At 35.3% G+C, this 23903-nt stretch overlaps 2 protein-coding genes across 3 annotated transcripts in view; one reads left to right on the top strand and one right to left on the bottom strand.

Annotated features, from left to right (window-relative positions):
- B4GALT6 (beta-1,4-galactosyltransferase 6) overlaps positions 1 to 15561 on the top strand; it is a 31421-nt gene extending 15860 nt beyond the window's left edge. For both annotated transcript variants that reach the window (XM_039548304.1, XM_039548305.1), the window contains 8 exons: positions 213 to 329; positions 688 to 801; positions 4921 to 5045; positions 5541 to 5657; positions 6470 to 6657; positions 8856 to 8978; positions 9763 to 9864; positions 11118 to 15561. In XM_039548304.1, coding sequence (XP_039404238.1) covers positions 213 to 329; positions 688 to 801; positions 4921 to 5045; positions 5541 to 5657; positions 6470 to 6657; positions 8856 to 8978; positions 9763 to 9864; positions 11118 to 11265 — 1034 coding nt within the window. In that variant the 3' untranslated portion in view covers positions 11266 to 15561. The remainder of the gene's footprint in view (positions 1 to 212; positions 330 to 687; positions 802 to 4920; positions 5046 to 5540; positions 5658 to 6469; positions 6658 to 8855; positions 8979 to 9762; positions 9865 to 11117) is intronic.
- Positions 15562 to 15759: 198 nt separating this feature from the next.
- Positions 15760 to 22788, bottom strand: LOC104690420 (transthyretin-like). Its single transcript, XM_010401235.4, has 4 exons — positions 22643 to 22788; positions 20819 to 20949; positions 18128 to 18263; positions 15760 to 16406 (listed from the first exon to the last, which is right to left on the bottom strand). Exons 1-4 carry the CDS (start codon positions 22709 to 22711, stop codon positions 16299 to 16301), a joined length of 444 nt encoding a protein of 147 aa, XP_010399537.1. The 5' UTR covers positions 22712 to 22788; the 3' UTR covers positions 15760 to 16298.
- Between the last annotated feature and the right edge of the window lie 1115 nt (positions 22789 to 23903).

Here is a 23903-nt window from a genome sequence, read left to right as displayed (position 1 = left end):
TTTGTATAGAGCCATGGTTATGAATCCATTTTAGTCTTTTCTATTGTTGCTGTTAGGTTTCATTGTGTGGACCTTCATCTCAAAGAACTATTGTTCACTGACCATGGATTCAGACAGAGTAAAAAATGTTGAACACATTGTAGATGTATATTAGAATAACTTGGAAATACATTATTTTAATACAAATTCAAAATTGATTTTTGTTTTACCAGCAAACACATATCTCTTTATGGTGCAAGCTCGTGGTATAATGTTGAGAGAAAATGTAAAAACGATAGGACACATGATAAGATTGTACACTAACAAAAATACTACACTGAATGGCACAGGTAAGAATATTTCTCACTTAATTTTTAAAAGGCCTTTTTAAAAAAAAAAAAAAAAAGCCAATCATTAATGACATAGCTTGATTATGAAAATGTCGACCCAAATCCTACTTCTCTGTAATTGGAGTGAAGGTCAAATAGTTGATACTATTTATCAGTTCACTTTAATAGGAAATATATGTGGCAGCTGTAACAAAGATACTTCTATTTAATTATTATTCCTCTAGTGCAATAAAATGCTTTTTAAATCATGCTGCTAGGAATTTGTTAACTAAAAATTAATGCTCTCACCTGCATGATGATATGTTACAATTATAGTGGATAATATAGGTTTTTACAAAAATCAATTCTTCTTTTTAAGATTATCCTGAAGGAAACAATTCTAGTGACTGTGTTGCTCAAACAACAATGTATCTTCCAGAGAACTTCACCTACTCTCCTTACCAGCCTTGTCCAGAGAAGCTGCCTTACATGAGTAAGTTTTAAACTGACCTTAATGTTTATCTAGTAAGTTAAATTGTATTTTAAACAAGACACAGTTATTTTAATATAAAATATAATTATAAGGAGTAATGAAATAACATACATCTGATAATGGACAGAAGTTTGCCTGTAACTAATGTGTTACTGAAGTTTTGGTCTCTTTACTAATCACCTTTACTAATTTGAAATCAAGTAATTAAACTACTGATTTGTAGGAGAGAAAATTTCACATAGTTTCTGAAGTTACTTGTGATGCATTCCAGAATTCTAACCTCTTGTCTTTTAGACACCTGACTTAATCTGTGGGCTGTCATTCAGCATGAGCAAGTAATTAAACATTCAATAGAGCAGTTCAGATCCATATCATACCAAAAATTGTTGCTGACAGCTAAACTGAATTCTGATCAATTTTTCTTCGAAGAAAAATAGTGGATTGCATTAGAATAATCTAGATTCCATTATAACCTTTCTAAAAATCTCAACTGAGAAGTTTATTTGTTGAAGAAAACAGAAACAGTGCATGTTATCTGTGTTTCTTTTCAATAATGCCAGTTTCTAAGCTTTGTTTCTTAGATTTTAAATATGCAGACATGGAGCCAAAAATATAGATCAGTTGCTGTTGCTTGTGAAACTAAACCATATAGAAAACTGTCTTAAGCCAGGTAGTAATTAGCCCCATGGTGTGATAATATCCTTATTTCAGCCTCTTTCTCTCCAGACATAGGGTTTCACTTTCAAAATCATATTTTTTATATAATATTGAACATATAAACAAATAAAACCAAATTATTCCAATAGTAAATATTTTAGCTACTTTTGGAAACAAAAATTTCAACGAATATCAAATCTGGATAATCAGAGAAACAAGAGTGATGATTTTGCTGACTGAAAAATGCATATAAATTAGTATTTTTAATGGCATTTTCAAGGGATCTGGCTGATGGAATTCTGTCAGATTAGCTGAAAACTAAGTAATTCTACCAGTAATCTCTCTATAGATCTCCTTGATGCTGCTTTCCTTTTACCATTTTGTTTTTGTTGTTGTTTTTTTTTGTTAGTAATTGCTTTGTGCTTCTTCTGTCCTATTTAATTTAATAGAGAAATAATTTTAATAGAAAATTATTCACTGGATAAGTTGCTTTTCAACAAAGGGGTATGTGTTTCACTTTTTGGTTTTCATGTATACCGTTTTAATCATCATCTCTTTCTAATTATAGTCTAAATAAAGCATCTCTGAAGATCATTTAATTTAATGAAATGTTGTAGGAAGTGTGAGATAGCCAGGGAAGAAAGTGTTGAATCGTGTATACTTTGACATGCTTAATTAGTCTAAGGTTATTATAGAAGTCATCTTTTCTTCTTTACATCAACTTGCCAAATTTATGTCATGAAAGGGGTATGGTAAAATCATATTTGGTCCCAAGTACATACGCTCTTAAAATAGGAGCAGCTATTGCCTTTTTTGTGTAACTCAGTCTTACAGGTTATAACCCACTGGTTGAGCAATGCTGTTCTAATTCATAAGCAAATCTCCTCTTTGAGATAGAAGCAGTACAAGAATCTGTCTGTCTCTTCCTTTGTAGATAAATTGATAATCCCAGCCTTTCTAGACTGCATAGTTTCTAAAGCTCTTGTCACTCTTGATCTTTTTGCACCGTAGACTGTCTTAGATTTGATTTCTTTGTAAATCATCATAACTGGCTTAAATCCTGGTTACAAAACAATTTAGTTTTGTAAAACTTCTCTTTTTTTTTCCTCATAGCAGCAGTTAATACATTCCAGGATGAGATTTTCTATTTTTGTACAAGTGCATTGCATTGGCTCATATTAATGTGCAATCCATTACAAACTGTAAAACTGTCTCTCTACATACTGCAGCAAAGCCAGGTATTGCTTGTTTTGCTGTGCATGCTTCATTTTTTCCTTCAGTAACAAGCCATTCTTTTTTTTTTTAATTAATTTTACTTTATTGGTTTCTGTATCTGATTTGTTGAAACAATTTTTTTTTCTGATTTTCTTCTTCAAAATGCTTTTTGCTTTCTCAGCTCTCTTATTTTGCAGGTTGTATAAATGTGTTTTATTGCAGCCTGCTAGAGACTAATGGAAGTAGTGACTAGTAAGCCCAGTTATTTACAGAGACACCTTCTCCTGCTCCCCACCAGTGACAGGGAAAAAATGCTGATTTCTATTCGCTCATCTGTGTACTTTTGATAGTACCAATACTTCAGGTTTTACTAAAGCTGCTTTTTAAACACTCTGGTTGGAATTTCATTATGTCCCATAAAGTTAGAAACACCTGCTTTATCTAAATACTGTTTTACCATTTGATGTTTTTTTTCTAATTTAAACTCTGTAAGGATCTGTTCACATCTGAACTTTTCTCAGAAGACTGAGGTATCTGAGTCACATCATGTGTTATTTGCTCCCCTTTCTGGTGTAGTAATTGGCCTTTATTTATCTTTATTTTCCTTTTAGATTCTGTAATTGAAGTGAAAGGCTCTTGTTGCTTTTCTGTCTCTTGGTAGTTGAAATTGATTTTTTAAATTTCTTTTTTTTAATTTATTTTGTACATGTTTATATGCTGGTCCTTTGATTGACCTTGAATTTATATTTCTTAAGATTTCTTTCTTGGGTTATTGAAGAGTTTCAGACACAGCCATTATGATAATCTAAACTTATTTTTTAAATAATTATTTTTATTTTAAAATATTATTTAATTTTTTTTTAAACCTCTGTAGGATTAGCTTGTTCTAGTGTCTATCTATACAGGATTTTTAGCAACTGCCAGGTTTCCTTTTTTCCTAAAATAATTAAATAAATGTGGGTTTCTTTAAATCTTCTCTTGAAATAGTGTACTGTTCTTTATAATTTTTCACCTATGATTTTACATTAAAAAAATAGTTACCTTCTTCATTTGCAAGTAGTACTATATTTAATCATATCCAAAACTAAAGTAGCTCTTGCAGTATCTTCTACCTTCTTCTGAAAACAATAGTTATTCCTAGTATGTTCCAAAAATGTCAATATTTAGAGAAGATTTAGATAACTAGTCAGCGACACAAAGCAACGTATTGGGCACAAATAGGATCTTTTGGGTATGGACACAGGGGAGAAAATCGAAGTGATTTTTTGACTGACTTTAAAATACCAACCCTCACCAAAATACTTAACTTTCTAGACAAAAATAAGAATAATATTTTATAGTGTTTGTCAGAAATTTCTTGCAAGATTTTTATTTGATGATTTAGAGTGTAGTAGTTGCTGAAGAATGACTTGAGCTTCTGGTTAATGACTGCTACATTAGTCTTCTCCCCAGATTTTCTTGATTCTTTTTATTGCTTTTGTGGGTATTTACTATGAATCATTATTTCCAGTTTTGAACTTTTTCACATGCATAAACTAATGACTGACATCTTCCAGCTATCAACTAAATGTTAATATTTTCTCATAGTAAGTACTAACCTGATTTTTTTCGAACCATATTGTGGTCCTTATTCAATTACTTACTGAATTCCACTCTAATGCCTTTTGCAAAAGCTTTTCCCATTGGGGTCATTAGTTCTACCAGTGGTAATTCTCAAATCCAGCCCATTGCTATGAATTGGTTTGAAGCAGATAGTGGTGGATTAGTGGATGAAGACTCTACATGAAACGTGCGTATCATCTAAAATTTAAATTGAGGAAGTTTGTTGAGTGTAGCGATGATGCATTTTCTTTTAATGTGAAAGTGGAGGAGGAAGGCACACAGAATTTGAGTAAAGGTTCAGTAGTGCAGATGAGGTAGGATTGTTAACAGTGGTAGTTGAAATGAAAGGCAATCCAAATTTTCTGTAATAGATGCAGAATTCAAATTACTTTGCTTGTTCTGTGTCCTCTGAAATGAGTATTTTTTTAATAGGTTTTATGGAAGGATTGTTTGTTTTTGGAAATACTGAAATTCATTCTGTAAAAAATTAAAGATTAAGAGGATAGTATAAATTGGTACTTTTTAGTCTGTAGGTAGTAGTGTAACTACAAATTTCTGATGCCATTTGTCCGTGATATCCCTTGTAGTGTTAGATCAGTTGTCTTAATTGAAATTAATAAATAAGGGTTTTTTTCCTCTCTTTAGGAGGCCTTATTGACGTCAATATGAGTGAAATTAGTTTTGATGAAATTCAGCAACTGTTTTCAAAAGATTTAGACATTAAACCAGGAGGACACTGGAAACCAAATGACTGTAAGCCACGGTGGAAGGTGAGATGCTGATTTTCTGTTTTGGTTTATTTTTTCGTGTTGATATGTAAGAATAGTTTGCCATTGCAGGCACTCAGTCTTTTGGTGCTATATATGCAGTATGTCATAGTATTTGTAGTATGCCATCTGTGCTCAAGAAGAAACTTCAGCTAGGAGAAAAATTTGAAATGGATCATCAAGAACTTTCAAAGGTTCATTAGCTGTTGTTACTAAAGATTTCATCATATGCATGCAAATCTATCCTATGTGTCTGTTGCTTGAAGTACAACTAGAAGCAGGTGAACATAAAATGAAAATCTTGTTTATGTGTTACTCACATTTTTTTTCTTAATTACTTGAGCAAATTTCCAACACGCTTTCCTAGGGGGAACCAACATGTAAAACACTGAGCCAATATAAATGTAAAAGTTGAAAAGCCACAGGAAACTTGATTTTTATTGAAATCTTAACATTTTAAGATGCTGATGTAATAGCTTAATTTTTTTTTTCCTGAAGGTGGCTATCCTTATTCCTTTTCGGAATCGTCACGAGCATCTTCCAATTTTTTTCCGTCATCTGATACCTATGTTGCAGAAGCAGCGGCTGGAATTCGCCTTCTATGTTGTTGAACAGGTAACAGCATCTACTTGAAAAGTGACTTCTCAAGATTCCTTACTAAAAGGGATTTGATATTCTTACCAAGATTTGGATGAATCCAGAATTTCAAAATTGTTACTCTACTCTTCTTCTCCTTTAAATGGAAAAGGAAAGTTCACCTCCTTTCCCCAGTTTAAGCAGTGGCCAGATACATGATGCTTTTTTTCAAATATGGGCTGATATTTTGTAGGTAATAACATGGCCTCTTAGAATCTATTGTCATTGTAAGTTTTCAAGGCAAAAAAGTAGGTCAGCAGCAGTGTTCCTCAGGGCTCAATTCCAGGGCCTTACGTTCAGTGGATGCAGGAGCCGAGTGCACCGTCAGCAGCTTTCTGATGATGTCAACCACACGTGTCAGTTGGACTTTTGAGTGATGCCTTTCAGAGGGATCTAGATAAATTGGAGCATTGGACAGTGATTAATGGGAAGAAATTTAATAAGTCAAAATTGCACTCTGCACCTAGGATGGAGTAAAGCCAGGCACAAGTGTAAACTGGGAGAGGAGTGACTGGAGAGCAGCCCTGCACAAAGGGGTCTGGGGGTGCTGTTTGGAAGCCGGAACCAGGCTCAGTCCTGGCTCACAGGAGTCAGCAATGTGTGCCCTGCCAGCCAGGAGGGCCAACCCCATCGTGAGGTGCATCCAACCCAGCATGACCAGCCAGTTAAAAGAGGCATCACTGTCTTTTTTTTTTTTTTTTGTGTGTGTGTTAGAGTATGTTTTTCTCATAGTATTGAAATTTTTGTCTCTCCTTGGTTTTTACAATGTCTCCTTTGTTTTCTGTGTGAAGACAGGTACACAACCTTTTAATCGTGCAATGCTCTTTAATGTTGGCTTCAAAGAGGCAATGAAGGATGCTGTCTGGGACTGCATAATATTCCATGATGTGGATCACCTACCTGAGAATGACAGAAATTACTATGGATGTGGAGAAATGCCACGCCATTTTGCAGCAAAGCTGGACAAATACATGTACATGTAAGTAAAGAGTTTTATTCACATTTTTTCTTAAGTACCCAGGAATATTTTAAAAGTGTATGAATTTTGTGACACTAAATACAGTAGGTGAAAACAGCAAACCGACCTCCTGTTATGCTATTTACAGAAATGACTATTTAGTTACTAAAATAAAGATTTAAATTTAGTGTCTGCATTTGATATGTTACTAATTAGAAGATATTATTTATAATTTTCAATGTTGAGCTTGTTGCAGTGAGGTTGATCTTGAAAAAAAAATGGTTTGTGTGTCAAGGGGGAAAATCCTATCTAACTGACTAGAAATGTTTTCTGGCTACATAAACCCTTGTACTCGCTGTTACAAAAGAAAAGCAGATAATCTGCAGCAAAATATCACAGGAAAAATGTCTGTATTTTCTCATAAATGTACACTTTTATTTCTGTTTCATACTGCTTTTTAAACTGAAGATTTTCTTACTGCTGGACCATTTTGTATATTGTCTTTCAGTCTCTACATTTGGTGAATGTAGTGGGACCTGCAGTTTTCTTGCCTCCTTTTCTTCTGCCAGTTTACATTAATGATGTGCCACTTGCTTTTTAACACTCTGCTATCTCGTGATGTTCTTGGAATCATTTCACGTGAAGCTGTAGCTTATTGCTTGCTATGTGTAGGCATTTGCTATCCTGAACTTGTGAAGTTAATCAGGTTGACAACCTAGTCAACCAACAGATTAAAAGCAATGCCTTGAAACCATGGCTCTCCCTGGACATCAAGTTGTCAACCAATCAGCAGTTAAATGTTTAAAGATTTCATGTGTATTTAAAAATACAAAAGTTAGCACTCATGAATATAGATAAGAGATTTCATCTATCTTTATATGTACTTGTAAAACACTCTATGTATTTATATATACATTTATAAAATGTCTGAATAGGTAAGTATTTACAAAATTGATGAATGTAGAAATGAAACCAGATTTATAAAATACAAAAATAAATAAACCTCTAAACAGTCCTGTTAACTGTCATATTCCAGTTGGTTTTGGTTGGTGGTCTTGTTTTGGGTTGACAGTGGTTTTTCATTGGTTATTTTGGAGGTATGTATGTGGGGTTTTTCAGAGAGGGAGAGAGGGGGGTTAGAACACTTGCTACTTCAGTTAAATGTTGAAAGGCAAATATAGTTGCAACCTTCCCCAAATGCTTTTCAGATTTGGTTGAATCCTGTTTTTTCACAGAGATCAGAAATTGCATGGTTTTATATTTGTTTTTCTTTCCCCTTGCATTCTGGAGTTATTTGTCCTTCAGTGTGGCAATTGTGTCCTAAGCAATGGTAAATCTTTCAGTAGATAGTCTTAACTCCTTGAAGGTTCCAGATTTGGAAGTGTCTCCTGAGACACTTCTGTTTTATGGAATTGTGTGCTGCTTCTGAAAGAAAGCTGCTTTACTGTAGCAGCTTCTGGGTTAAGGATGCCAGTTAATATTGATGGAAGTAAATATAGATATTTATTTTTTCTAGGTTGACAGAGTGTTTTGAGGACTGGAAATGACATTGGCTGGGGCATAGTATTTTGTATGGATATTGTGGCTGTTCATGTTGGCCAATTGCTTACTGCTTAATAATATATGTTAGCAATTACTGTTGCTTACTGAAAGAAAAGTATGTAGATCCTTTTGATTCAGAAGTTTATCTTTTAAAAACTGGAAAGTGTTTTTTTAAATCAGTGTGCCATTCACTGTTTAATTGGTGCTCTTAAGCTGTTTCTCTCAAGTTTTAAGAGTTCTGTAGAATATAGTAAAGAATTAAAATTATTTAATTGATGCGTTACTGATTTGTAATTTTTCAGTTGATTAAAGAGGTTTTTTCAGTTGAATAGTGTCAACATAAATAGTTTGAGGGCTTCACTTAACACTTCAGCTATGGGTCTAAATCAGCCATCTGAAATAGACTGGTAGACTGTTGTTTGTTATGGGTGATACTCTTTGGAGCTACAGTTTAAGAGCACCTTTTATGCGAATCAGACACTACTGCAAACCTTTTGTTCAGCTTGCTGTATGTCACTTCATGCTGGCAATCTGTGAACCAGTTTCCCTTAGTGAATACATTCAGCCTCTGTTCATGTCCTTAGTTTGGGGCTCTTGCCTTTTGGAAAGGTATTGTTCAAGAGAGGGCTACTTATCAAAGTTCAGCTAATGATATAGAATTTATCTTTTGTTTCCAGCCTTCCGTACAATGAGTTCTTTGGTGGTGTAAGTGGCCTGACAGTGGAACAATTCAAGAAGATCAATGGTTTTCCAAATGCCTTCTGGGGATGGGGTGGAGAAGATGATGATCTTTGGAACAGGTGAGTATTGAGTGCCTAGGTCTTTCTGTACCACCCACCCTTTGAGACCAGTTAGGTGTGTTTTCTTGTCACTTGTTACCTTTTCATAACTTGTTTTAAATGGACAAATTCTGCATAGTTTGCTTCAGAAATATCCGAATATACCATTTGAAGGGATAAGTATGATGTTCCTTTTTCTTGGCCTGGGGACAGCTAGCAGGTTTTTAAAAGCTAGGCCTTGTGACAAATAACAGAAAGAATAACAGGTAATCACACTAAGCATGTTGCTTCACTCTTGCTGCTAGCATTATGAAATACCATTCCACAGGCATGTAGAGTAAGCATCAGTTTCATATCTTAGGAGCAGTGTTTGAGAGAGAGGTTAATCTGTGAATACATTGGTAGTCCCACACTGGACAATGGACAGCACTGCTCATGGCATTACCTACTGCTCCCAGTGAATGAGTCTAAACTGTTCTAACTGAGCTATTGAAAGGCTCTGAATGAGTTTCTATATAAAGAGATATCTTTTAAAGGAAGAATTTTATACTTTTTTCTTGCTATTTTCACGTTTTTATGCTGGAACAAGCAGGAAATATTAAATATGAAATTATTATTATTTTGCACTTTGCCAGCTTTTTCAGTTGTTGGGTTTGGAGTGTTGCGGGTTTTTTTAGGAAGAGAATGTCAATGAACATAAAGACTTAGTTTTAAAATATTTGATGTGTATTTTTCACTTTTGCTTTAACTCGTATGGTGAGCTGTAAGAAGGTGTTTTTATAAATGTTTATGTATTTTATGGCAGGGTTCACTATGCTGGATACAATGTAACAAGACCAGAAGGCGATTTAGGGAAGTACAAATCCATTCCTCATCATCACAGAGGTGAAGTCCAGTTTTTGGGACGGTAAGAAAAACAGAGGAATGTTCAAATACTACAGCTAAAGATGTAAAATTTTTTTCTTGCATCCACACGTATGAATAAGCAGTCAGTTCTTATCGATGTTATTTCCTCTTTGGTGCTAAAATACCTATTTTTTTAAACACATTATATTTGCTGTTCAGATGTTTTTTATTTAACCATGAGAGAGACTGAGTTTGTGTGTCAGAAGACACTATCATCAGAATCTTTGATCCAGAATGTTATTGTTCCATAATAGTTTTGGCATTAGTGCTGGCAGGGCTCCATTAGTTGGCTATTTTGGATATTTTGCAAAAGGAGGCAATGCAGCTAGGGCAAATGACTCCTGCATGAAAACAGACTTTAAAACTCCTCAAGGATTGGTTTCTTCCTTCATATTTTATTCTTTTCTGAGATACAAGTCTTCTCATTTCTTGCACACATTGACTTAAATGTTTTCTTTTGGGATTCTTTTCTTTTGCTACAAAGTTACAAAACACTTAAACTGGCCAGGAAGTTCTGCCTGTCCTGGGATTTGAATAGAAACCAGAATGCAGCAGATGACCTACATGTAAAACTTAGAAGGTGAAACACAAAGTAAAGGGTTTATGATATATATTTTCCTGTAACTAGAAATATTGCTCAATTCTGTTATCAATGGATGTCTTTTTCTGGGAACATCCTTTTTCTCTTTTATTCATAATTTTGAATAGACACATGCAGTAGAGATGAGTAAATCTGTTCTATGAAACTAAAATGTATATGTGGGTAATACGGGGGATGGGAACTGTTTTTTAATCACCTCAAATTTAGATGTTTGCACATGCAGGAGTCTCAAGAGTGAAACGAAAATCAATTCAGACATTTAAATGTATAATGATGAACAGTGAAGATTCTCAAATCTTCCCTAGGCTCCTTAGTTTAATTTTATAGCAAAAGAACATGAAGAAATTGAATAATCTTTAAAAATCTATTTAGTTTGGGACCATAAAAAGTTTACATATTGAATGCCTCCTTTGTTATTTAGTCTTAATGTTAACTTGTATATGCAACCATAAAATCTAACTGTAGTAAAAATCTTTAAAAGCTTGCTTTTAAAGCCTAGGTAGGTTATTTGGTAATTTCAAAGGTTTGAAAGGTAGTTTCAGAATTTAAGGTATATTTCAAAATTAAATGACTGTCACAGTATCGCGTCTAACATCAATTGAATTGTTTCTTGCAAATCTTTCTCATTTTTCTTCTTCCAACTCCTTCTGCAGATACAAACTTCTGAGGTATTCCAGAGAACGTCAGTATATTGATGGGTTGAACAATTTAGTATATACTCCTAAAGTACTTGTCAGTAGATTGTATAAAAATATAACTGTTAATCTCATACCAGAACTCGCTCCTGTTAGAGACTATTGATGGAAGTGGAATGGCAAGATATCCTACCAGAATAAACTTTTAACACTGGAAGCTACTGATAAACACTGTAAAACAAAACAAAACCAACAAACAGCAGCTTAGAATTAGAGTTTTTTCACCAATTGATGATGCATATTTGGGATGAGAAGTAAAGTGATTGTATGTACCATGCATTTTGTTCTGAAAGAAAAGCCAGCAGCTACCACTCAGATGTTTACAGCATGAGACTACTGTTCAAGCCTTCATTCTTCACACTCTCTATCTTAACTACTCAACTAAATAAACTGCAGAAAACAGACTTGTAGCTTCTCCGGAAATAAGGGCAGAGGCCTCTTCCAGGAATTTTTTATACTGAACTGCCCCTCCTCGTATTTAAATGAATGCTTTTGTTTCTTTTTAAAATGTGTTTTGTAAATATGTGATGTAAATTAATGTGTGTACATTGCTTTTCAGTTGTTCAATATTTTATGCTTCAGTATGTATTTGAGTGTGTTCTCGTTTGAATTCTATAGGAATGTTTTTATTAGCATGAAAGAACAAGTGTAAAATGTAAGTATGCTTATAAAAAGGTTATACCTTATGTGAAATGAAGGAAATATTAATTGTTGGCCAGCTATGACTGTAAACTGTTATACTAGTTTTGAGCTCTAGGCCTCCTGCATATCTATATAGAAAAATCACTTTCTTATATGAACCTGCTAGAAAGAAAGCTTTTAATTTTATTTATTGCCAGCAAAATTGTATGATACCCTGCCTGCCATCTGAATCGTATTTATATGCATATTGCATGTGTATTACAGAAAATCTTGCAGTTGTTGCATATTATGATCTACAGGAACTCTTAACTGTTTCCAAGTGTGCCACTAGTGTCAATGTCAGGGATTTTCATGCCTAAAACGCGATGTGTCTGGGTGCGTACAGTATTTTGGTATTGTCCTTTTTTTTTTTTTTTAAATTCTAGTGAACAGCACTTTTATTCCTCCAAAATCAGAAGAGCCAAAAATGTGTCTTCATTGGAAGAATATTAAAGTTAGATTTTTAAGAGAATAATAAAGCATAGTTCTAATAGTTCTAATTCTTGCCGTGTGGGATTTTCAGCAGCACGGCGTTGGTCACACTGTTCTGCTGATGAGGATGGTGATGACATAAGCGGAACAGAAAGCAGGCCAATCCCAAGTGCTTTTTGAAATTCCACTCCTAATATATTATTCAATATAGCTATTTAAGGGCCTATTCTGGTAGAGTGCTGAGTGCTTCTATGATGCACTGAGGATCCTCAAGTCGATGACTGTCAATGAGATTGAGGTTGCACAGTCCTGCTAAGGATTGGTCCTGTCTGTTTCTCTATTTTTGTGGTGTTAAACGTATAAGTAACTAGCCTCTTTCCTTATCTTCTTATTTTCTCTTTACTTGTAATGTTATGCTACCTGAAAGTATCCCACTGCTAAGCATTATTATCTTTCTTAATATTTTTTTACATTCCTTGTTAATACAAAGGAAAAGGACCAGGTCATTTATTTTCTATGTTAATGCAAAGATATTGACCAAGATATACTAAACTGTTTTGTTTGTCACAGTTACTCAACTCTTTAGGAACCAAAGACTGACTTCTGCTCCCATAATGAATGGAAAGCAGTATCTATAATAAGGATCGTTTACCCATAGAGTGTTCTGTAAGAGTGTTGACAAAGAATCCTATCTTTAAGTCATTACTGTATGTTGGTTTCCTGAATTGCTGCCACAGATGGTGTGGTGCTTTGTATATTTTAAGTTTGTTTGCCATAAACACGTTTTATTTCTTTGGCATCCCAGCAGCAAATTTTGCTCTTAGCCATCATTCAGTAATGTTATGAGCATAGCTGTAGGCATCCCAAATATTTAGTAGAAATATTATTATTTAAGTATTTGAGAACAATTATAAGGGATGTTTTTTACCATACTGGAATTACCTTAAAATCTACCAGTTAAACTAATATGCTTTAGGAATGATGTAATACAGTGGAAATAACTAAAAGCATAAAGTGAAGAAAACATCCTTCAAAAGCATGCTTAAGTGGTTTGATCACCTCCTGATAGATTTTTCTGTAACTGAGTGTATAGAACATTCAGAAGCATATGAAAAAGGGGAGATAATACACTCTATGTAAAATTAATTATCTTCAAAATAAAGATAGTCATTTCATAGCAGACTAATATGGTTCTTTAAGAACAGCAGAATAATTTTTTAAGTCCCTCATGTAATTTTGAAGTGATTTCTGGTTTTCAATACAAGTTCACCTACAATTTCACGCCTAAGATTATGAAACATCCTTTGGTACCATAGGTCTGTACTGTTTTCTGAAGCATGCTTTTGTGCCCATTTCTTAGGCATTCTGTGAAATTCATGTGCAATTAAAAAAGAAATCGAATGCATATATATGTATATATACTTACATATATACATACTATATTACACATATGCTGTGGCTGAACTAATATAACTTTACAGCTTTAAGTGATTGATCATGTATGGTCCTAGAAAAATGTGATTAAACCAGTATGTGAATGGATTGTGACATATAGCTGAGTTCTTTAAAAGTTTACGTTTTGGTGCCCCAAAATGATGGATGTTAAATTATGAATTGTTGACCAACACTCTTCTCTAAATACCTTTTATCACTTTGTTGGGAAGTTTTAGAAGTTGCCATCTTAAATTACATCAAAATAGTGTTTGTATACTACCTGCTTGAACTCAGTACTCTTCTGTAGTGAATTTTAACATAGACAGTGCCTTCAAACAAAATAAATATGATGCAGAACTAAGAGTTGTGCACATTCCTTTTGATAATCTCATGGTTCTTGTAAAATGTAGAGAGAAACCGATCCCATTGGCTTTTGCATTGCTGACAAAGCCAAATAAAGGACATCTTCAAGGAGTGAACATGGAGGGAGAAGAAGGAGGAGAAGAAGAAGTGCTTTACAAGATACTGAAGGTCTTGCAAATTAGCAAGTAAAACATTACAGAAATATTAAGAGTAGAATCTGTTTAATATGCTAAGATACTCTGAAGCCCATTTTCTATATTTCAAATTTAAGTAGGAGAATATAAAATATAAAGTCCATTTTGCAAATAGGCAGTGTACTGAAAAGCAAGTGCAAAATGTCCTTTTTATTGGATCCTGGCACTCTATTTTTCTATTGTTATGTTTACTGATGACTGTGTTATAGTGGATTACTAATGAGCCAGCTGTTTAAAAAAATTAAAAGGATCCATTGCATATCAGCAAGTGGAAGTGTACTTAAGATTATTTTATTTGTAGAGGTATGTAAGATAGGCTTAATGAAAAATGCACTGAAACAAATGCTGGGAATTTCCTGTGTACTATCATAGTTTTGGGGTTTTTTGTTGTTCATGAAAATGTTTGTACTTTTTTATCATTGTCTTTTATGAAATATAATGTTCTAAAGATTGTGTTGGTTTGTTTATTCTGAGATTTTGTGGAAAAGATACCATCTTTGTGTTTTGTTTCTAGACAAAATGCTCGTTTTTCTAGTGCTCGGTACCCCAAAGTAACAGCAAAAGGAAGCGACACACCTATCCAAATACATCAGGTTGGGCTGTGATGGGATCAAGCCTTAGGGCTAGCAGGGTGTTTTCCTTTTCTTTGTATTTATAGGCTTTCAGCTTTTGGTTTTATTAGGCTAAGTGACTCAACCTTTTTTGCATACTTTTCCAAGACAGGGTTGCTGTCGTGTTGCATCTCCTAATGGTTCTTCCCTATATAAGGATTACTAGAATGGGAATAGAAGGATTCATCCATATTTCTCCTGGTATTAAACAGGACACTGATTTTCTCAGGATTCATCAGTTATCCTTATTTTTATTTGCATTTTTTAGCTATTATGGAAGTGTCTGATGGTTTGAGGTATGCAAGAAATTCTGGGGAGTACTTTAACTGGGGACAAATTTATTTGCAGAATTTTCTGTAAATACCTGAATAAGCTTCTTCAGGTATGTTTGAGTGACATACTTTTCTGAAACAAAGGCTTCTGGTCTGTCTTTGAAAGTGTCGCCAGTTCTGATATATTGGAAAACAGGAAAGGAGGCATTTTAAGTGTGTGTAGCCTTCTTAGCATATTTAAATGCTGTTCTACCATACTGTCACCTTTACCTTCTTTCACTTCTATGTCTCCAAAATCAGAATTGAGAGATGAGTTTATCTGATAATTGTGTGGGGCCCTGAGTTAGTAATCCCATGTGACTTCATCTGTTGTGGGCTTCATTAATAAAACACTGGAGATGGTAGTGGTGGATTATATTTTCTGTGTGCTTGCTTTTCATGAGACACCTTTCACAGACACGTTTTGTTCAATTCCTTTGCAAGAAGAAATTTAGTTTTTCAACTTCATGGAAGACTGGTTTATTCTCAGAGTCCCCGTAGTGGAATTTCAATAAGTTTTTTCCTAAGGTTAATGTGTTTTTTTCAACCCCCAAACTTACTCAGAAGGGCAATATGACAATACAGAAATGCAGAATACTTTTATTAGGAAGAGTATTTGAAAACAAAGTCAATACATGTTCTTTCTGAAGTTAACAAAGTGAATAAAAAACTTAGTGATTTACTGTTGCAGTAAGAAGCGACGCAGAGTCCTCAGGCAGGTGCAAAAGGGAGCTCGTTTATTCCAAAAAACCAGGCCTTTCTAAGCAATTAGGCTTTTATCAGTAACATTCCACTAAAGCACAACAACCATAGCTCAACCAACGACCATAAGCCACGATGTAAACATGTGAGGGTTATATAAGTTGTTTTCTATGGTTATGTAACTTGTTTTCCTCCTCTATTTCAGCTAAGTCACTACCCAGAATCCTTTTCTAGTTAGCCAAAGTAGCAGAAGTGGGCCATGATTTTACAAGGCCTTCCTTTTATAAGGTTTTCTTATCTGCAACAATTTACTATGAAATCTAAAGCTGTTGATACAGTCAGATACTAAGTTCTTATCATTTATGGAAATTTTAATTTACACAACCGAATTTTCACGCTTAATGTCAGCTTCTATTCCACTGGCTCACTAACTACTGCTGTAGTTGAGTAAGAGAAGGGACTAAGGACGACAGCAATGGTGTGATGCCGATTAACAACATCATTAGCTGTGAAAACCACCTGGAAAAAGGAAAAATACGAGACAAATGAGAAGTGATCTCCAGATAAAGGCTTAGCTGGAACCACTGTGATCATTTTATGCAACTTCACATGAAACTTCAGAAATATTCTCACTCTGAGCTGTGACTGCCTGTAACACACAGTTTTTCCACTGGTTAAATATCATTTGTTAAAAGTATAAATACCACATTATTCCAGACTTTATACAATTTATTTATTGTCCAAACTGGCATTTCCTTGTTGGTACTCATAAATGGCAACAAGACTTCTTTTCTTATTTCCTTATTCCTCCCTTATGAAGGTCTAGTATGAACCCTATTCATTGTCTTTATTAATAAAAAAAAAAAAGCTAGCCCATTCTTTCAAGTGTTGGAATGTTTTTGTTGCTCATCATGTTCTGTACTTCAAGCAACAGAATTAAACAGTGCTACACATCATTAGGCCAGAGTATAAAACAATGGGTTTCTTTAGTTCTACTTCAAAATCTAATAGTTAGAGAAGGACTGCATTAGTTATCTGGCCACAGCATAATAACCTTACATATGAGTGATTTAGCACAGCCCTATTAACATCTCCTTGACCAGCACATCCTGTCCTTTGATTTCTCACTCCACATAGTACATTATTTCGTGTTGTGAAATGAGAGGTGTCAACTTTTAAAATACAGGGTTTAATAGCATTCTGTGATGCACAGCTTGTGCTCCTTTCAACATTAATAAGAAAGATGCATATGAAACAACCAGTGAACTGAGCAAAATGTGTTCCTTACTGAGGCTTATTTTGAAGAAAGAAGGCTCTTTCACTGTAGATTAAATTAATGTCCAGTCAAACATCATCTTGATATACAATCAATTTACTTGCATGTTGTAAATCTTTCATCTTCCCTTTTTTATTTCAGTTCTCACAGAAGGCAAGGCTATCCAGCATTAACCTTCATTATTGTTTAGTATAAGAATGTCATATTTCAGGTGTCTCTGGAAGGCAGGGAGAAAATTTAATCCAGGTGTTTGCCACCTTTTCTCCAAGAAAATAAGAACAGCTGAGCAGATCTGTCACAGTCCAGCCAACAATTAACATAGAACTGCTACTACTGAAAGGTCATTGGAAAGCACTGATGCTCTGGAGGCGGAAGGAGACAGTCCCCAGGGAGTCCCAAATCCTTCAGCAAGCCTCACTTGGTACCTGGTCTGGAACACCTTCCTCTAACCAATTTATTTGTCCCATGCAAATTAAAGAGGCACGTTGTACCTTTTTTTTCTGTTGTTAACTGGGGCTCCAAGCATCCAGAACACAGTACTACTTTTGTTGTCTTTAAAAATCTAAATTATGAACTCTGTTTGTAGCCGTACAAATACTGGCTCCAAAAGGCAGGTAAATGCTTTTCCCAGGAGACTTCAAAGAGTACTTCACTTGTTGTCCCTCAAACACTTAGAATAAGTACAGAAACAATCATGGGCTTAAGTAGAGGGAGAAGGATGGAAAACCTCTCCATAAGTAACACATCTAGGAGCTTTGGGAGTTATGGGGGAGCTAGTAACTAGGTTCTGTCATGACTATGTTGCTACAAAGCTTTGAGACTGTGGATTTTAAGTGTTAATGTGAAAATATTTTAAAGTGAAAATAAAGTTCAACATATGCGGTTAGTAATTGAAGCCTACACATATAAAGTATCTTTATTCTTTGCAACTGAAGTAGAGGAAGAAATGAAAATGAATACTCACATCAGCATGACGGTAGAAGGGATTCAAACCCATACTCTTCCAGTAAGAGGCTGTATCAAGCTCAAGCTTGTATATCCCTGCTACAAATTGTTCTTTAGTTGTAAGCTCTGGGAGCACTCCTCTGTCATTGGTTTGTCTGTGTAATGGTAGAAGAACACACTTTTATAGTTTGGCTAAAAGCCTGAGAAAGATGCAGCTTTTAGCAACTGAACTTGAGTGATGTGTGGCTTAAGTAATATGATGAATACTTCTATTGATCTGGAATGTCTTACGTCCATCTGTAGTGTGGATGCTTCAGAGCTTATCTTGGCATTTGCTACTTCTGCAGCGACCACAGCAGATGGCTACCTGCCACCACACTAACTCTGCATGGTTTGGGGGTGAGCCAAAAACTGGCATTATTGTTCATAGACTCTTGGCAGAGTCTTGGACTTAATTAAATGAACCCACTCAGAGGGAAAACTTCACCACTGCTGTAAGCAATGTGGAAGCTCTATGATGCACTCACTGTGCAACTAAGCAGGATCAAATGTCCTGATTTTTCCGTGGTTTTCTTTCTTATTTAAATGTATGGAGTTGTTTTATCAGTGTAAATATTTTTTACAGTTGGTTATTAGAAATTTGAGATCTGCTATTTGAAATGACCATAGGTCAACTAGCAGTGTAGCCTCATGGAATTCCTTGTGGTTTATATTGGCCTGAACAAACAGGTGGTTTTGTTTGATTTGAAGATACTATCAGTGTTATCTAAAGCTCTAGTACTGGTTTGAAACCATACATCTTTGAGCACCAACCCATTTAGGGCTCCAGAAGCAATATTGAATGCTGTCTCTCAAACATGTCCCTTTTTTTGAAACATCTTTCTGTGAAATTGGTTTTATATTACTAGGGTTTTTTTATTAGGCAGGTTATCCTCAAATAACAGATCTGCCAGTGCCTGATTTTGGTATCTAAAATCCGCTGTCTTTTGTTCTATCTACCAAATTTTTTCTGAATTTTACTCAAATTGCCTGCAGAGAAAAATATTGTCACTGTCCAGTGCATTACTTAGGATTTTTTTTTTCATATAGCTTAGAAAATAAAGTATAGAACACCATTTATATCTTACAAGATGCTCTGTAGTCAGTTATCAGAAGTTTTATATCCATTCAATTTTCTCTATTTTTCTTTGTCATAGATTGATCATTGCTAGATAACTGGTCACTTCTCTAATAAGCTTTTCCAGTTAATACCAAACGCAGCTTCAGTTGAGAATATTACAGGATCTCTTGCTAGCATTCAATTATTTAAAAATTATCAAGCCTGGGGAGGTTGATTTCATATTAGCATGACTTTTGCTTACCTTATCTTGAGGTTACTTTCCTCAAAGGTTAAACGTGTTTTTAAGGCTTCAGTCTTATCCAGCTGTTTAGATGAGTATCTTTATATAGAGTTTCTAAGCTCAGAAGTAAAGATGAGTAAACTGAACACTTACTGGAAAATTTCACGCATTTCCAGTGACAGAATATGTGTGAAATTGTCTTCTCACTTGAGGGTGTGAGGCAATTTAAGTAGCACAACATGAATAGATTGTTTTCCCCACATTGTACAATAGTGTGTGGCCTTCACTGTAGCTATATTTTTCAAGGACACATATGAGAGCAGTGTTGTTTGTGCCAGCCCACTGCTCCACGACACCAAAGAGAACAGTTTCTACTGGAATTTCTAGAAATGCGTCTGAGTCTGGGATTCCACTGTCGAAGTTCATGGGCTATACCAGCTCTAGCCCTTGGGAGCCCTTCCTCACTTTTTTTTGGGTGGAATAGACTGTTAACATACATGGAAAGGTCTCAGGCGAGACTTTGCAACTATCACGAGGAGCTAAGTGTGCAAGTGGGATATTGCTTGGTGAATAAAGAATGCTCATTCTGTGTTTCACCTAAGAATTTTTCCAATTTAATTTCAGACTATACTTTAAATAAAGATTGCTTTTTATTTTTTTTAAGCGTTAACATATACTAAAATAGAGGGCAATTTAAAAAAAGTCATCTACATTTGAAATTCTACAATTACATTTTTTAGAAGACATGGCAACATTTAAATATCTGGAGATTCTTTTTGTTACTTGAGATGTGATTTCTTCTCTGTGGAGGAGGAGGTGATAAATCTTTATCCCCAAATTTTCTCCTTTTGGGTAAGTCCTTTATCTTGAAGTAAAGAAGGCTATCAAATGTGATGTGGTATATGTTCAAAACAGTTTCTTGTTATAGCTGTGGTGTTGTAAGAAATGAAAATCCATTTAGAAAGATGGAAAATGGCCAGTAAAGGTAGGATTCTCAACCAGAGTCTTGGTTTCAAAATATAAGAGTCTGTCTGATTCTTCTGGTAACAATGCAGCAGTTCATTGCTGGGTACTAAAAAGTAATAGAGACCTTTGCAATGAAATTAGAGAGAAGCGATGACTGAATTGAAGGATAGCTTAAAATACTTTCTTGTGTTCATAGGAACTGTAAAGAATTATAAAACCATTTTGGTAGTTGAAACTGTAGTACATTTAAAAGACTGTCTGCAGCAAGTTAATTCAATTGTATGCTATTTTTCCTCTGAGCAAAAAGACATCTCACATTAGAGAATGTGAAACTGGTCTTTCAACTATTCGGCCTCTTCCCATTGCCTTTCCCATCTTTCATTCATTTTTTTAGTGTGACTTACTTTGAATTTAACAGTTCCCAAGATCCATCTGCTGCTTCTTTATATAACTTAACTGGAACATTTGGAGCTGGACTTCCTCGGACTGAATCCACAACTTTTACGAAAAGAGGATGCTTGGCGTCAAGAGGGTCCTTCAATAGGATGAGAGAATTTTTAAGTTGCAAGAAGAGTAAGTGACAGTACGTCATAAAGCACCAAGGAATATTATTCTTTAGATCTACAGTACAGACCATATTTTCCATGAGAAGACTGCTGTGTACTGAAGAATCATAATCTGAAGCTTTCTGGGGGCTGGATATGGTTGGGCCAGGAAGGAAGATTTCAGGAGCTGTTGGGCATGGAGCCATATACACCAGGGAGGCACAGCAGGTGTGAGACCACTTTTCTATTTTTCCTTTTCATGGCTTAGCTACACATCTTCTCCAGCATGAAGTTGTAACTAAGTTGTGGCCTCAACAGGAAATAATTGCATCCTTAAAGGTAGTAGGACTGTTTAAAAATCTGCCAACTCCTCCTCTGTATTTTGGACCGTAAGTTTGAGCGCAGCTTTCCGGATTTGAAAGCCTCTGATACCTTGTTGCCATAGAGTTATCTCTGTTGCTACAGAGTTGCATTTCTGCTGTAAACATGATAAGCACCACATACAGACTCTCTCCTAACAGTGTGTTGAATCAGATTTGTCAACCTTGGCATCTACACAAGCACAGGAGAGAAAAACCTTCCTTCAAATACAGGATGGCTATAGTTTCATCCCAACATATTCATCACAAGTAGTGATTATGGCCTGATGTTTTACCTTTTCAAAAATAGAGTTGAATGAGGGCTTTGACCTTACCTAATTCTGCAGATGAAGAGTGAGAAAACAGAGCTTTATAGAAGGTGCTAATTGGGGATGGTCTCAAAATAGCAGTCACTAATATCCATTTAATCATTGTAAAATGAATTGTGATGTAGATGGTTAAAAACTAAGAGCCCTCCCTTTAATGCCCTCTTACAGTCTGGGATGTTCCCTGGGTCAGGAACCATGTCTGGTATCATACCAATCAGCATGTATCTGTAGTGCCTCTATGCCCAGATTCCTCCCGTTCCCTTTCTGGAAGGCAGGGGCTCCTCGCTAGTGAGGCCTTGCAGGAAGGCCACTGCTGATTTTTCCTGACTTTTACACGCTGGGAGCTCAATGAAAGTCTTATTCCTCAACAAGGTTAGTCAGGTATTATTTTCCCAAAGATCAGAGTTGAGAGGAAAAATGAGTAGTTGAGGAGAGACAAGGCTGTTGTAGGAGAATTTCAGGCTGAAGCATCTGTGTCTTTAGCTTGCTCTCCTGGGATTAATGAGCCCTTTGGAAGAAGGATCCTAACTTTGGCTCTGTTCTTTGCTTACATGGGGTTAAGCTGTAGTGGGTAGAGCAGAAAGGCAGAAGTCTAGAGAAGGCCTTTTTCCAGCATGGATTTTGCAACAGGAGATGAAATTCAATGACACATCTTGTTCATTATGTTATGAATGCTCAAGGTTTTTTGTCTAGTGAATATGATAGTTTTTCCTTTCTCATCTCACATTGTTTTTCATGAAGTTTCCGTGCCTGATGACAAGTGCTACTTCTCTACCCATAAAGTCCTCTCACTAATGACTAGAGAAGGAGAAAGAAGGACCAGAAAAGAGCAGCAGCAGAGAACTACAGTCTGTACATACTGTAAAATCAAAATAATCAAAACAAAATAGAATAGTCTATTTTTTTTTTTTTGCTTACACTAATTAAAAAATAATAAAAGGAAAAAAGACATTGAGACTACATCAGTAGAATGACTTCAATCCTGAGACACTTACCAATGGCGCAGCTTCGGAGCAAAGTGCCAGGCCAGCTAAGAAAACCAGAAATACAGAATGAAAAGCCATTTTGCCTGCCACTAGAAAGTCTGTGTCAGCAAGCAGAAATGGGTAGGAGCTATGATTTTTATATCAAGGCCTCTGAAATGAAGCTACTTATCAGAAAACCCTTATGACTTTCAACACACAGATTCATACTGTTTACTTAGTAAATAATGAGAAAATAAGTAACCCATACAAACATGAACCTTGTCTGTGAAAATAAGTCTTTTCTATCCTTCTCTGTGGAAATATTGTGAACATTGCCTAGTTCAACTACAGTGTCAATTTTCTTGGAAACAATATCTATTCTGTTTTATTTTTCTCTTTTTATTGAGGAATGGTGCTGTATTGACCTCATATAATTGAGAGAAATATAATTTTTTTGTCAACCCAGCAATTTCAGTGAGAAATTCTCTGTGGTTATGGTTTGGTTTAATTGAGTCACCCATGCTTATACATTAAGAGATTTCTCTCTGTGTTGATCTCCTCCCCACCTCTAATAAAAGGTAGGTGGATAATTTGTGGGCTATTTAGTTTTCTTATGCATTCCCTAGGAAGAAAAATACACTACTTTTGGTGTTCAGCGTGACATCAAGATACCTACACACCGACTTCTGAAGCACAGTTAAACAGTATCTTAAGTTGTATCACTTGTCCCTTAGATTCAGTACAAGCTCAGGACTTTCCCTGTACAACTGCAAGTCAATTCCTACCAGAAGCATCTAGTTAATTTTAGGGAAATGTTGTTTATTGAAATGAAACTTTGTCTTTCTGATCTTTGCTTAGACATATATCCATATACTCTTTTACTACATCTCACCAGATGGATGACTGCAAGAGTAGGTTTTTTTGTTGTTGTAGCTGTTGGTGGTATTTTTTGGTTTGGTTTTTGGTTTTGGGGGTTTTTTGGGTTTTTTTGTTTGTTTTTTGCTGAGTATATCTATATGAGCAAATTTATGTCCTATTTTGAGGGCTTAGCATAACACCCTTCAAATGAAATCTACTGGTTTTCAAGCTCCAGAAACATGAGGATCCCATGAAATCTCCATACTTTATGATGGGCGTTGTTTTGAAACTGTTTGCACTGCTTACAAGAGTTGTGCAACTATGGTAGCATCTAGAAATCCGTGGAAAAGTAACCAGATAGTGAAATGTTAAAGGCAAGCTTCTGTAACTTGTGAATTCACTTGCCATGCTGTCATCCCAGCAGGCTCTGGGT

The sequence above is a fragment of the Corvus cornix genome, chromosome 2, assembly GCF_000738735.6.
Source record: "Corvus cornix cornix isolate S_Up_H32 chromosome 2, ASM73873v5, whole genome shotgun sequence".
NCBI classification, from domain to species: Eukaryota; Metazoa; Chordata; class Aves; order Passeriformes; family Corvidae; genus Corvus; species Corvus cornix.
This window is presented reverse-complemented; position numbering and strand designations above follow the sequence as displayed.

What these genes read in the sequence shown, in the direction of transcription:
- LOC104690420 (XM_010401235.4), bottom strand. Translation starts at nt 22,711, where the DNA reads ATGGCTTTTCATTCTGTATTTCTGGTTTTCTTAGCTGGCCTGGCACTT. An exon ending in GCTCCGAAGCTGCGCCATTG is followed by an intron (nt 20,950 to 22,642) that starts GTAAGTGTCTCA and finishes ATCCTATTGAAG; the next exon opens with GACCCTCTTGACGCCAAGCA. An exon ending in TGGGAACTGTTAAATTCAAA is followed by an intron (nt 18,264 to 20,818) that starts GTAAGTCACACT and finishes ACCATTACACAG; the next exon opens with ACAAACCAATGACAGAGGAG.